Source organism: Cinclus cinclus, chromosome 8 (assembly GCF_963662255.1).
Source record: "Cinclus cinclus chromosome 8, bCinCin1.1, whole genome shotgun sequence".
NCBI classification, from domain to species: Eukaryota; Metazoa; Chordata; class Aves; order Passeriformes; family Cinclidae; genus Cinclus; species Cinclus cinclus.
Window position 1 is genome coordinate 26,130,018 of NC_085053.1, and position 14,580 is coordinate 26,144,597.

Sequence of the window (14,580 nt, forward strand, 5' to 3'; positions counted from 1 at the left end):
GGGACAGCTTGGAGGCTGTCAACGGGAAGAGTTGAAACGGGAGCATGAACAGTAAATCTGGAAAGATGTGACTCCTCTTCCTCACCTTTCCCACTCTAGGAAAGCCAACCCATACTCTTGATGCCTTGCCCTAATTTCATGCCAATTTTGCAGCCCTCGCAGCTCGGTGTGAAGCAGAAGCCCCAAAGGACAGTCAGCTTCACCGCGGGGCGAGATCAGGACGTTTTGGAGACACATTTGTTGGAAGCAGCAGCTTGGCACTCGGATTGCTGGCAGCAGCTATGACCTGCGAGATTGCATCTCCTCCGTTGGCTTCAGCCCCTGCTGCCGAGCGCTGCTACAAGATTCGCCTGTTTTAGGGTTCCCCATCAATATCGGATACTCTTACTTTGTCAGAACCATGTTCAGGAAATGGGATCTCTCTTTCTCTCTCAAAAAAAAAAAAAGACAGGACCCTCCTTCCCCCTTCCCACATAAATGCAATCGCTGATATCGGGCTCAGATATCGCCACAATAAATCACAAGCTCCTTATCGAGCTCGCCTGTCTACTGCCCGAGAGGTTCTCCCATATACAAATCACAAGCCCAGATTAAAAAAAGCCCAGCTTGCCAAAACAAATATTCCTTTCAACTCTTATCCTATTTTTTACACGAACAAGTGTTTCGTCCTCAAGCAGGAGGATTTTAAAGCATCGAAAGCTTATGCTGCTGCAAACCAGTGCAGACCACTCCAAGCAAAGAGATTCCTAAGAAAACCCCAAAGGTTCAAGGTTTGAACACTCCTCTTCTTTGTGCTTGTTGATATCCTATCTGTCAGTGTCACTCCAAACATGTAACCCCCTCCTCTGTCAGAGCCTGTTGCGGGATAAGGAAGGAGTGAGGGGACTTTGGGGACTATTTGCTTACAAGGTGCCTCCATGGCATTCAGGGATTTGGCTGGAGCCCACTCCTGCCTGCAGCTGCAGCCAGGGCTTGTTAATGCATTCAGTGATTGCATTTGGAAAAAATCAAGTGGTTAACCAGAGGAGGGGGAAAAAGTTTCAGGAATCAAAATCCAGAATGTTTTCAATTACACACGTCTGTTAGGACTGGAGAACAAATACAATCCCAACCCAAACACAAACCAAGCAGCTTTGGAAAAAAAATATTGGTTGTAAATACACAGTAACCTCTTCGAGCAGAAAAGATTTTACTTTAAGGCCACAAAAGATAGAAAGCAAACATGGAAGGACAGCAAAACACAAGTTATTCCTAGACAGGTCAGCTGCGCAGGCATGCTGCTTCCCTGGCATCCTCTTGGGGGGAAAAAATAAAAAAAACCAAACAACACAGGCAGGGCAGCGCTGACACCCAGAGCGAAGCAAACACGTGCGTGGTGTGGAGGGAGCAGCAGGAGGAGCCTACCTGGAAGAAGCCGGGCGGGATGGGGCCCCCGGGCATCCCGTCATTTGGGGGAATGTTTCCAAGCACGGGACTCGGGGCAGCAGCTGCGCTCTGCGGGGAACAAAACCGGGGCAAACACGGTCAGAGTTATGACAAAAGCATGTTAAAAATGCCACCGTCTCCTGCCACATCACACTTAGTCAATCTGTCTTGTATCTCCTTAGCATCTTCCCCCCGTGGAGGAACCAGTGGAGGATGCTCATGGATAGAGGGGCACCGGCCTCTGTGGCTCACCCACGGAGGAGATGGCCATACAGAACCTGGAGATGATTCTAGGGTCTATTTATTCATTCACCCAGGCAGCAATACACCAAGGAGCCTCATCACAAGTGTGATTTTAGGCAGAAGCTGTTTGAAAGCTTTCAAAATGCTTCGCTCCCACCTCCCCACCATGTTTGCTGGTTTAGCCCTGTCCTTTGAAAATTAGGCTTCCCTGACCTCACCAGCATGCCAAGGCTTTATTATTCATTACCAAATTCATTGCATTCAACCTGTGGAGCTCCACATTCCCCCTTGTGCCTCCCCAGAATGAGCCACCAGCACAGCTCAGGCCCCAAAAAGGAGAGACAGGGACAGATATGGGGTACCCTGGACACCCCATTTGCTCATCTCAGCATCCCTATTTGTATTTATTCAATTCCTCTGGGAAAGCACCAGCACGATGGGAAGCTCCTACTCTGAAGGAAAATATAAGAAAAATATCTTGCTCTAAAAGCCACTGCTGGAGACACATCCCTGTCAGATTAGGAGCAGTACCTGCGCCATCCAAGTGAACTCCAGTTTGCCCACCACCAAGTGACCCCCATACCAGTTACAGGGCAGTTATAAAGGCACCTCAGTAGTGTTAATTGGATCTGGATCACTGAACCACTCCCTCCACCAACTTTTATGATGGACGTACCCACCTAAAACCATACTGGAAAAATTTTCCACTAAGGAAATCCCATGAACAGATGGGGTACATGTGAGCCTGTTCAGGCTTGGTTTTACCCAACAAACCCCACGTCCCAACAGCAGCTGAGCCAGCCCCAGCTCCCGACTGCATCCGATGCAGCAACAACAACAAGATGTGAGCAGAGGGGGAAGCCAGGCTGTCAGGGTAGCCTGGAAAATTAAGGATGATTACTAAGGACTAAGGATTGTTAAGATACAGGATCCCCATGTTTGGTCAGCAATCTTGGTACTCCTGATCAGAAAGTCCTGCAGAGGCAGGGGAGCACCAGACTAATCATTGCCTTGCTCCTTCCCAGGGCATCCTTCGTGCCCCTCATCGTGCTCTCCAGCAGGAGCTGGTGTGCAGGATGTGGGATGAAAGCCAGGACCATGCCAGATGAGTGGTTGGTTTTCCCACCCCAACATCTCAGAGCTGCAAGTGTCACAGACAACAGTGGAGGCTGATTCCCCAGTAAGAGCCTCCCTTCACCAAATAACCAATTCTCCCTGAGGCTACAGGGGGGTCTACACCCACAGGCACAGCCCACGCCACGCTTCCCCGAGCCCCTGAACAAGGCATCCCAAACAGTCTTCCCCCCCTCAGCAGCAAAGGCCAGATCTGAGTGTTTTTACAGTTAATAAAAAAAAAAAAAAAGTCCTGGCAGGAAAAATAAGCCTGCCCATTCCAGGCTCTTTTTATACATCAGACGGCAGCAAAAATAGATGGGAGAGGGAGTGAACCCACTTCTCCCCCTCCCTCCATCCCCCCAAGTGGGTCAGCTATAAAAGTAAAACCAAATCTTAATCCAAGGCCATGAACATATTGCAGTTTCTCTGCAAAGCAGATGACGGTTCTTAATGCAAAAATATATAAGACTGAGCCCCAAACTGCAGCGAGCCCATTTGGAATTTCCTTTATTAAACCCTCTATCACGCAAAACGCTTCTCTCCCAAGGCGGCAAGCGCTGCAATAAAGCTGCCAAGGTGATATTTTATGGTTTCAAGAGATTTCCAGCACACTATAATCCTTTGCTTGGGGAATCTCCCTAAGCGAAATGGATCCCAAATTGGTGGGGAGTGAGGAGGAACATGGATTGTGGGGATCTGGGGGGAAAGGACGCTGCTCTTCTCCTCCCCTCTGCAACAGGGAGTAGATGGAGAAGGGCAGATGAGCCAAAGAAAATCTTGAAGCAAATGTCCATTTTTCCACAAAACCACAGAGTATTTTTCCGTGTTAAACACCCTGAAACCTCACCTATGCCTTCGCAGCGTAAACGGGGATTTAAAGTTCCTCGCACATGTGGCGCTTGGCAGAACTTGGTAATTAAAAACCCGCAAGCGCCCTGAGCATATTGTAGGATGGGAGCCAAATTGGTCAGCCCTTGATGAATGATTTACAAGGCTGTGAAGTGACATTTTATTTCTTTTTTTATTCCCCTCCCCATCACCGCTGCTAAGGTAAACATCGAGGCACCTTTAGCCCTGGCGAAGCGATGGGAGCGCAGCCGTGGCTGGAGCAGCTCTGTAAAACACTTGGGCATGCCAGAAATGAAAGAAAAAAAAAAAAAGCAAAAAACCACAGCAGGAACAACTTTTCCAAACCTTAAGGGTGAGCACCAAATCCCTAAGGGTGAGCATCCAAACTCAAGGCTTTCCAGCACCCACTTCCAGGACTTTTTTGGCCACAGCTCCTCCCACATGGTTTATTTTCAACATTTTGTCCCAGAAACTCTTTTTAGGGACTCTTGGTTGCAGTTTGCTTTCCGAAGCTCTTTCCTTAGGTGAGTATCTAAAACCCATTGAATCTCCCTGGTGAAGGTACAGACAATGTGCAGTTGCCATGGAAGCTGGCAGAAAATGGGCATGGAACTGCTGTGCCACCACAACCAAGCTGAAGCTGAACCAGAAGCACACCAGCCACACGAAGGTCCCCACTGGCACGTGACACCCCGAATTTCCACTGAACCCCATGGAGATCACTGCCAGAAATGAGCCAGGACAGCTCTAGCAAGGCTGGCATGCCAGCTCATTTGCCTTTTGTAAGATGGCAAATTTTCCCCACGTTGGAAATCAATATGTATGCGTCCCTGGGGCGCACACGTACAGTTATATACACAAACACACATATGTATTTTTAATTCCCTGCCACATACGTTGGTATTTTTCCTCTTTTTTTTTTTTTTTTTTTTTTGGTGGAAGCCAGTGGAATGATGACAATCTGGATCTCCGTGTTTCGCTTCCAAACCGAAACTCTCAGTTAACACACCGGCCTGGTACGCCAGCAGATGCCGTCTAAGCCTTTAAATCGCACACTAATTGCACTAATTGAGCTAACAGTCTCTGTTTCGTCTCCCTACCCTGAGTCAACCAGCATCTTCTGGTACTGCTGTAGAGATCCAAGCTGTTGACTGTAGTGTTATTTTGTCAGCCATTAAACGATTCATCAGAGTCATTAATTGATTTATTACCGCTGCCTGCGAGTATAGCTTTGCAAATAAAGAAGGATGGAGGTCAGGAGGCAGTGGAAATTGGACAAAACAGCACAGCCAGGAGCTGGGCACTTGAATTATCGATAGGAGCCCACTTGTGCAGGACTGCTGGCATCAGGTTAGGGAGGGGAAAAAAAGGGAAAAAAGGCAAAGATGTGTTGTGTGGTTGTGCTACAGAGCTGGTTAGGGTCTTCAGCTACAATCTGTGCAGGATGCAAAAGGGCTATTAAAGCCATCTTGTTTTCCTAACCTAATCCTTCAGGAGAAAGCAGGTTATTCTGCTGTATAAACTGCTGAAGAGCAGCAGGGAAGAAGCACTGCCCCACACAGCTCCCCAGTCCAAAGCGCATCCCCACCAGCACTTTGGCATCACCCAAATGTGCTTTCCCAGGCCGGGTGAGCTGGGAACACAACTCACCAGCCCTGGGAGGAGCTGCGGTCTGCTGCTTTTATTTATTTACTTTCTTTACTGCAGGGTTGAGGTCTTTGCTGGGCGTGAAGGTTTGCTGCGAGCAGGGTGCGGCGAGCGTTTCCTGCCCCCCGCCCTGCTCAGCCCCAGAGCAGCCCTGAGGCACCGCCAGGGTTTTGGGGGCTGAATTTACAAGACCAGAGCAGGTGGGCTGAAATCACCGTCACTGCCAGAACGTTGCTGCTCCCAGCTCCCAGGTACCTGACTAGTAAGAGGCAGCACCCTACAAGAGAAGGTTTGGGAAGCTTTCTGGATGTGTTGTCCACACAAGGGACTGTTGCAAGGGATTTTTCCTCTCCATCCCCATTTGTGGGCTTTGAAGGGCAGCCTGAAGGTGGGCTAAGGCACTGCACCCCATCCTGCAAGGCTCTCAGTGTCATGGTGAGACAATGGTGGCAGGGCACCAGTCAAGCCCCAGCTCACCACCCACCCAAACCTGCCATGCTTCACCAACATAAGCAGTGGTTCCTATTAACCAGCTATGAAAAACAGGTTCCAACTGGTGGCAGTAACTCTGCTACTAAATGCAAGATGGTGTGTCCACCACACACTCCAGGAAAGAAGCTCGCCCCAGCATCCCATGCTGGCTTTCACCAAACACTAATTTTTAATAAAACAATAACATGCCCACAGTGGTGCAAGGAGCTGGTAGGCAGCAGAGAGGATGCTCCATTCATGCGAAGCACCACCAGCCCTGACTGCTTGGCCAGGCATAGCCTCCATCAGCCCAGCAGTGAGATGGGAAGAGCGAAATTATCTCCATGGCACAGACCTAAAACCAAGCTAAGGATAGCTGGGTACTTCCTTTGAGAGCTCCAGCTGTTTTTGCCTCCTCTCCTCTCCAGAAGAGTGGACCAGAGGATTTTGGCTGCATCTCACACCTCGCAGCCACTGTGGGACCATCACGAGTCTTGAGGGAAGCTGCCTCTGGTAGGAACACACAGGGGTGCTCAGGACATGCTGGTGATCTGGTATCTATCTGCCTCCTTTGATTTTATTTTTTTGCCTAGAGCACAGGCTTTGGAGCCTAAAGAAGGAACCAGCGTGCGGGTCAGGACTTAAGCAGGCTGCGTAAACAGGTAATACGGAATTTAATTGGACTCCAGTTAAGCCTTTTCATCTCGTTAAAGCTGCCTTCATCTTATACAGCCAGGTTTTAAATTTAATAATAGAACCCTCCCACACCTCGCAGTAACCCGATTAACGCTGGGGAGGACGACACGCCGACCGCTTCCTCCGGACCGAGCCCTCAGATCCTCTCCCACATCAGTCCCCTCCACAGGTCAGTGCCAGTGCCTGTGTTGCATCAACGTGCACCAAAATAAATGTAACACCAGCCTGCTTCAGGTTCTGAGAGTGTGACTGCCAGCCCACGTGCCACCCACTGTGGCACCCACTTCGAAACCCACTTCTGGTGCCTGCAGAGCTTCTCAGGTGGGCTCAGCATTTTTTTGGGGCACGCTCTCCAGACAGGGTATGCCAGAGTCCATCTTGCTTTCTCCAGTGCAAGCCACTTGGCTGGATGGTTAAGAAGACAAAACAAACCAATTTTGCTTTATTTTAGGGTAAGAGAAGGTAAGAGAACACTGGGTTGAAGCTTTGTGTGCACCCAAGATATAAAAAACCACCCAAAACAGAGTAAATGGGCTCACAGCAGTATCACCAAATCACCCAAAAACCATCACCGTGCTCCCATAGGACACCACGCCATGCATACAAGTTCAGCTTAATTACACTTCTACAACAGCACAAGGTTTTTGAGCTTATTTTAAATCCGTCACCCGCGAGCTGCACGGCACACAAAGCTCCAGCACACACCCTGGTCAGGAACAGCCACGCTTGGCAACTTTTTCCCTCTCCTTTATGGAGAAAGAAACAACCCTCAGCCCCGCATTTTCCTTGAGCCTTAAAAAACTCCAAACCATTAAAAAAAAAAAAAGGCACAGCAGTTGAATGGTGTTTCAAGCTAATATGGGGTTTTGTTGTTTCCCCCCCCCCTTGTAAAGGATAATCTGAGACAGCAGCTCCAGCCACGAAACAATAGGATTTTAATCTCTTAAGTCGGCGTCCCCCTTATCCCCGGGAAGGAAACCCCTTCAGTCATTTACAAGTTTGTAAATAAGGCTCTTGGTAGCATCTCGCGGACATCTGCTCCGCCAGCCCGCCAGTGTTCCTGCTAACATTTACAAACATCCTTCCACAAACACCCAGCGCGCTCTGCTGAGCTGGCTTTCTCTAAATATATCCCAAGGAAATAACTTGGCAGGGCTGCAAAAATTTCACAGCGACCGAATTAAAGGGGGGTGGAGAGCAGGGGTGGGGGGATAAACATGGGAGGTGTAGAACAGACTAAATGCAATTAGGGTCCGTTTTGCACATGCGTGTGTACAGGGAGGTTTACACAGGGAAACTTGTGGGAAGTGAAGCCAGGCTTGCTGGAAATGCTTCTCTTGATGCAGGAAGGGCTTTGCAGAGGAGAGCACTCCAGGGCTTCACATTTTCATGTGGTTGTGAGTGTGCAGATTCACCCCAACCCTGGTATTTAGGGATGCTTTGCCATGGGCAGCCCCATGGAGTGGTCCCTATCCCTGGCTTGGGAGTGAAGGTGAAGCTGATGGTCCTGACTTTCCCACTGCCAGCATCTTCCTCGGCACAAGATCCATGTCCAGATACCCTTTAAAACCAGTGTATGAGAACCAGTGTATGAACCCTCCCACTGCCAAACATCTTAAATGAACCCCATGCAATTAGCACACTGGAAAATGCTGTAAATACACAGGTATTAATTACTATCAATTCTCCTCTAATAATTCCAGCAACAGACAGGCCAGGCTCTTTTCCAGCAATCAATGCCATCCATTTCAGGGTCTACCTGCCAAAAAAGTTATATAAAATAATTATATAAAATTTTCATTAGATAATGCAATTGCTTAGGACTATTAATCTACTGCTCATCTATCAGTTAATCTACTGCTCATCTATCAGTGTGGGATGCTCAGCTCTGTGAGGGCCACCCAGCAGCACCTTGCACCAACAACCTGCATTCCCTTCTGCACTGGACACTCGGTGGTTACACTTAAACGTGCTCCTGATGTACCCACACACGACCTTATGGAAAGTTCCCAGTTTAATTTCTGATTTTAAAAAGCATCACAATGCTTAAAACCAAAAGGGAGATGTTCTCAGCAAGCAAAGCTGCTGGCACAGGTAATTTCCTGGAGTTTGCTACAAAGTTGTGATGGTTTAAAGTCCCACAGGACTTTACTCCCAGTGATGTTCCTTGCTCCACGCTGTAGTTTTTGGGGTGTAACTACGTGGGATTGCATGGCTGGATGCTCAGTGCCATGTGCACCAGCTCACTTTCCATCCTTCCCTTAAGCATCACAGCTAAAATCAAGTCCTCTCTGTTACTAGCCTCTGAAAAGATCAGATTAAAGAAAATAGTGTCTACCCTCACAAAAAACTAGTAATAATGTGGTGATGAGGTGCAGGGGAGGCTGCTGGTGTTGGCAGCTGGACTTCTGCTTCCCAGTGCCTGCTGTTCTCTGCTCCTCTGCCTTCTTCCAGATCAAAACTGCTGAGTGCATTTTGGAAGGGGTTGAAGGAAAAGACAGATTTAAATTGGTAATTCAATTCAAGAAAGAAAAATAATAATAACAACCCCTGACTTTAGAAAAATGTCATGCCACTGCACCACGTGCATTTGAAGAAAACTAGTTTTAACTTGTCCAAAGGATTTACTGACAACTAATGAGGATATTGCCAATCCTATTGGCAAAACACCCCAAAGGCATCTGCAGTCCGGCAGTGACTTCCCCATTAAAGATGGGAGCGGATTACAAATATATTTTTCAATGTTTAATTTTTATATTTTTTTCAACATTTTTTGCCACCTTGTGTTGCAGCCAGTCGATCTCATCATTTGCTCTTTGCAATCAAAAATAACACGGAACAAGCTGTGAGTTTGCACAGGCAGTTGGTGATGCCTGGTAACTAACCCTCATCTGAATCCAGGGAAGAGGGTGAGACCCCCTTTCCCGGCAGCTGCCTTTGCAGTGCAGCGGCAAACACCGTGACCTCCCCGGAAAATCATCCTTTCCCATTGTCTGGGCAGTTGGGATGCTGTGGGATGGAGCACTGGCACCCCAGCACAGCATCCAGCACTTCCCACCCCCAATCCAGCCGGAGAAGACCAGGTCCTGGCTTTACCCCACGGGAAAACATCCCAGTTTTCTCCATCCTCTCCCGCCGCAGGGAAAGAGAGGAGAGAATTAATGCAAATACTCCCATTCTTGTCGTGCACTTGAATGCCAAAATATCCCATTTGCTTAAGCCTATTTTACTGCGAGCAGCTGCCCCGGTATTATTCCCCAACACCAAAGGCAAAGGGCAAAAGAAGTTGGTCCGGAGCAGGTGAACACCATCTGCCCGTCCCTGACAAGATGCTCGTGGCCACCATCTTCGTGTAACAACACAAAGCCTGTTTGAGTGCCTGTGAAAGGTTACAGCGGCGCTTTCTGAGCAGTGCCGTAACCTTTCGTGGGTTTTGTGTACCCACGGAGGCGGCCAAGCATCCAGCCCCGCTCGCAGCGGCCCCGATGGGTTTGCCTGCTGACCTGTGAGGTTTTACCACAGCGAGCCCTTAAAAAAAAAGAAAGAATTTAAAAATTAAAAAAAATAAAGAAGGAAAAAAGGAAGAAGAAAAATAATCCCCTTCTCTAACAAAGCAGCAGGTTAACGAAAAAGGAATCAGCGTTTTTAAAAAAGGTGGCTCTGTTGATGTTTGATGGTGGTTTGTGGCAACTCCTCTGCACAGCAGCTTCCATCAAAAATGCTGTTGAAAGTGTGGAGATACCTTAAACTGAGGTGGAGGTGGCAGCTGAACTTAAGTAAGGGCTGTGAATTGCTGCGTGGGGACAAAGTCCAGCACATCCTATAAACCCTGGTGAGGCGGATGGCAAGGAAGGTGGTGGACTTTGCACGGGAGCAGCCAGCACTGCTGTGGCCAGACCTGGGGCAGCCCTTCAGAGCCCTAAATTAACTGGGATGGATGGACTCAGAGCAGATTTCAGGACTGCTGTATTCAATAACAATGATGGCTATGGGGTTTTGTCCTTGCCACCACCCAAGTAACACCCATCCTATAGGACCCACCTTCCCGGGAGCATTGCCACGACTAACCCTCCATGTTTCTGCACCTTTGATTCACCCCAAGAAGCCAGTAAGGGCTTAGAAATCCTTCATGGGGCTGCAGTTATATTCCAAGAGCCAACCCAGTTCTCGACAAGCCCTTGCTGGGACGGCAACAGTGGAGCACCATGAGGAAAGCTGCTGGCAAACCCCAATCCCAAGCAAGATGGGTTTTGTGAGTGAGTGATGATGGAGAAAAGCCATCACGCCTTGGCACGATTCCCATGATTTCCAGGGTGATGTTTGAAAAATGGTGAAAATATTCTGCCCTCCATGCAGACCTTTTCACCGACATCGTGCCTTAGGAAAGCAGCCAAGAATGTCTTCGCATGCTGGCACCCCTGCAATGTTCCACTGCCCAGTTTGGAGCTGCAGAACACCCTGCATCCCCACAACCCACAGCAGTGGTGTTGACTCTCCTCAAGCAGTGGACAGCCACCAACAAGGTCATAACACACACGACTTCCCAAGTGCTGTATCCCAGGCTCATCCATCCCTGGGGAGTGGGTTTGTCTGAGCAGCACGGAATGAGCACCACTCATACTCTTTCCAGGCACCTTGAGCAAGCAGCTCAGGTTGGAAACACATCGAGTGCAAGGGAAGGTGCAAGATGTGGGTGTGAGGTGGTGGCAGGAGGAAAATCCCAGCTTTCCTCACCACCTGCCAGCACAGGATCCCAGCCCAGGTCGTGGGCATCGCTTTACCCTGGCAGCACTGAGACTGAGCTGTGACTGCAGGGCCACAGACAAACTCAAAGCAGTGCTAATCGTCCCCAGAAATCATCTTTGTGCATCTGCCAGGGGTCAGAGATGAGGATTTTTGGGGAGGGGGGATTGCAGCAACTTTCCCCTCCTCTCTACTCATCTAATCCCCCAGGCTAATCCCTTGCAGCCATATGGAGCCCTCACATCCCAAACCTGCTCCCAGGCTGCCCCTTTGCACCGTCTATGCCCCTGGGAATAATGCTTTGGACCTCAGAAGTGGTGTATGGGTGGGGAAAGGGTGTGATTCCCCCCCTCCATACCCCCAAGAGATTCCCCAACCACTTTACAAACATGGTTTCTGATGAAAATTCACATTAAAACACTTGAAATCCAGGCAAGCACAGCTCTATGTCTGGTGTTCCCTCCCCTTTTCCTCCTCCCCTAAACAGTAGGGTTTACTGCAGTTATTTGTGGGCGCTGCCCCCCAGAAATAGTGTTTCCCAGGTTTGATAATTGCTCAAGGCATTTCAAAATTAATAGAGCAGCTAGAGCAAAGGACAGGAGGAGTAAATCTGACGTAAGCCACTGTGTAATTCAGTGTTGTTCCCAAGAACTGGTGGCTTTCTCCACTGCCAAAAAAAGCCAGGGGCTAAGCTAGCTTGGAGCGGGGGGGGGGGGGGGGGGGGGGGATGTTTGCAGATCTCCCCTGGTAGGTTGGGATTTCTTGGGAGGGGGAGGGTGAATGGGAAGAGGCATTTTAACCATTTCAGCATGTTCTGGAGGAGAAGAGATGCACATCCATAGGATAGGAGGGAATTTATCACACCACCTCCCCTCCTGCTCTGCTGCCTCTTGCCTGCCTTAACCTGAGGATCAGAAACACCGCTCCGAAGTGGCCTCATGTTTTATTTACCTTAACACCAGCTCTCTGCACTGCTTTGGTGTCACTGGCACTGGTGATCCAGGCACCGTTGAGCAGCAGGACTTCCCAACAGAAAAGTCCTCCTGAGGTTGCACTGCTGACAGGGTACACTTTGGGGTAGGGGAAGATTTCTGATAAAAACACGGGTTTAAAAAAAAAAAAAATCACTGTTTTCTGCACAGAGTGGTTTTGTTAGATGCAACTCCAAGCCACAACACCCTTAAAGCTTAGAAAACATTAATTATTCCTCTTCTAAGAGCACCTCTCCCTGTCAAAACACAGTGGTTAATACAAACCCCCCATTTATGAACTGGGAGCTTTTTGAAGCCAGCTCTGGAGGGACCCTATAAAACCAGCGTGCAAACCCCTGCCCCCTGACCCAGCAATAAACTGGTACGTGAGGCAGGAAAACTTAAAGTCTGGGAAAAAAAAAAGAAAAAAAAAGAGCCCCAGGCTTTCAGACAGGAGAGAGGGGGAGGGAGCGATGTGAGAGCGCTGAGCATCACTGCAAGGTCTTGTTTAGACTGGCAGTGCTGGGAAACACCTGGCTACAGAGCTGGTGAGTGGAGTTCAAGGGATGGACCAGGATGAGGAGTGGACGGAGCACAGGCATGGTGGTCATGGCCATGAATTGCTGGTGGAAACTTCCTCATAGGCTTTTTCTCTTTTGTTTGTTTTTTTTTCACATCTACCATTTGATATCCACAGGTAAGAACATCTCCTTCACTCCCCACAGTCACAGCTGTTCTTGCAACACCCCGACACAAATCCAGGCATAGGCTGGCAGGTTGACACCAGTGGCACAGCCCCCACAGCACCCTCCTCTCCACGGTGACATTCCTGGAGCACCAGTTTGTGATGCTGACTGTCCTCAGTCCCCCATGCTGAGCATCCCAAAACGTTACAGCTTTTAGAGCTGCTCCCCCTCACCTCCCTGAGTGCAAAACCCCCCTGAACTCCACAAGGAGCTACAGGCAGACACCGAGCTCCCCAAAAAGCAGAGGATGGCCCACGGCATTCCAGCTAGATTTTGTAGGTCTTTGTAAAGCCTGGAGAGAACCCCCCTCCCCTGCCCACCCCTCCTGGGGCACCCTGCAGATTCCCAAGGACCGGTAAAGATCCAGTGCTCTTTGGGGTTTCTCCCTCCCCTTATCCCAGTGGGACAGGGCACCCATCACAGCAGCCCCCGGCACCCACCAGGTCTTTCAGTGGGCAACAGCCTCTCCTGGGAAAACTCTTCCCAGCTGCAGCATGGAAATGACACGAGGGACGAGGGGCCTTTGTGCAGGCAGCACCCTGCTAAGCCACACAAAGCTGGGAGCAGGGGGGTTCAAAGGCTCCCGGTGCAGGGAAGGGGCCCCTCCATCTTCCCCCCTCCCCGGGCACCGGCTTTTGTATCGCCTTGGCCGGATTCATCAACTCCCCTGCCGGAGCTGGCTGGGGCCTCCTCCGCCTGCAATCCCTGCGGATTTTACCTCCGGGCAAGAGCAAGGGGGGGAGAAAAGGGGGGGCAGCCCAGTGCCTTAAAAGAGCCTGGTAAAAACAACAGACTGCAGTTGGGGGATAGATACGCGATGGCTTTAAAAAAGCACACCGCACCGAGGAGAGTTTGATGGCTCTGCCAAAAGGAAAGAAGTGTCTTCCCACTTGCAAACAAGAGTTAATTATAGAAAAAAAGGCCCAGGAAAGTGTTAAAACCATCTGTGCCATGAGGAAGAGGCTGGGGCTGGGCGGGTGAAGGCAGCAGCGCTGACAGCTGCTGTGTACAGGCAGCCTGGACCGCTCCCCCGGCGCCGCACCGCGCCGTGCCCTGCCATCCTCCTGCCCTGCCATCCTTGCTGTGACATCCTCCCACCCTCCCATCCTTGTCATGCCATCCTCCTGCCCTGTCGTTCCTGCTGGGCCATCCCTGTCATGCTGCCTTCCCGCTCTGCCATCCTTGCCGTGCCATCCTTTCCGTGCCATTCTTGTGCCATCCTTGCCCTGACACACTATCCTTGCTTGCCATGCCATCCTTGTTGTGCCATGCTATCCTTGTCGTGCCATCCTTGTGCCATCCTGCCTAGCAAGCCACAGGTCCTACCTGCCCTAGCATGGGTACTGTGGGTCCCTAGCAGGATCCCCCCCAGCAGCCTCCGTCCTGCAGGGGTGCACAGGGCAGGAGATGCAGGTTCATCAGGAAAAGGCACCACCAAGCCCCAGAAGTAGCCTGGATGGCACAGGAGGGACATCCCTGGGATGCACAGTGCAGCCTCACCAGGAGATCTGTTCTAAGTAAGTCCTACTGAAGCATCACACCAGTACACCCCACGGGAGAGACCTCAAGGCACCTGCTTTTAGCCCAAACCCTAGAGAAACACGGTCCAAATGATGTCCCCTGCACAGCCTCCACCATCTCCTCAGCAGGGCTGAGGATGGACATGCCTCCTG

The 14,580-nt window shown here is 50.0% G+C and overlaps 1 protein-coding gene across 26 annotated transcripts in view; it reads right to left on the reverse strand.

The window, feature by feature from the left end:
- SSBP3 (single stranded DNA binding protein 3) overlaps positions 1-14,580 on the reverse strand; it is a 55,457-nt gene that overhangs the window by 16,931 nt on the left and 23,946 nt on the right. For 21 of the 26 annotated variants that reach the window (XM_062497141.1, XM_062497131.1, XM_062497134.1 and 18 more), the window contains one exon: positions 1,405-1,494. The exons of the other annotated variants lie outside the window; for them this stretch is intronic. In XM_062497141.1, coding sequence (XP_062353125.1) covers positions 1,405-1,494 — 90 coding nt within the window. The remainder of the gene's footprint in view (positions 1-1,404; positions 1,495-14,580) is intronic. 26 annotated transcript variants of the gene reach the window in all.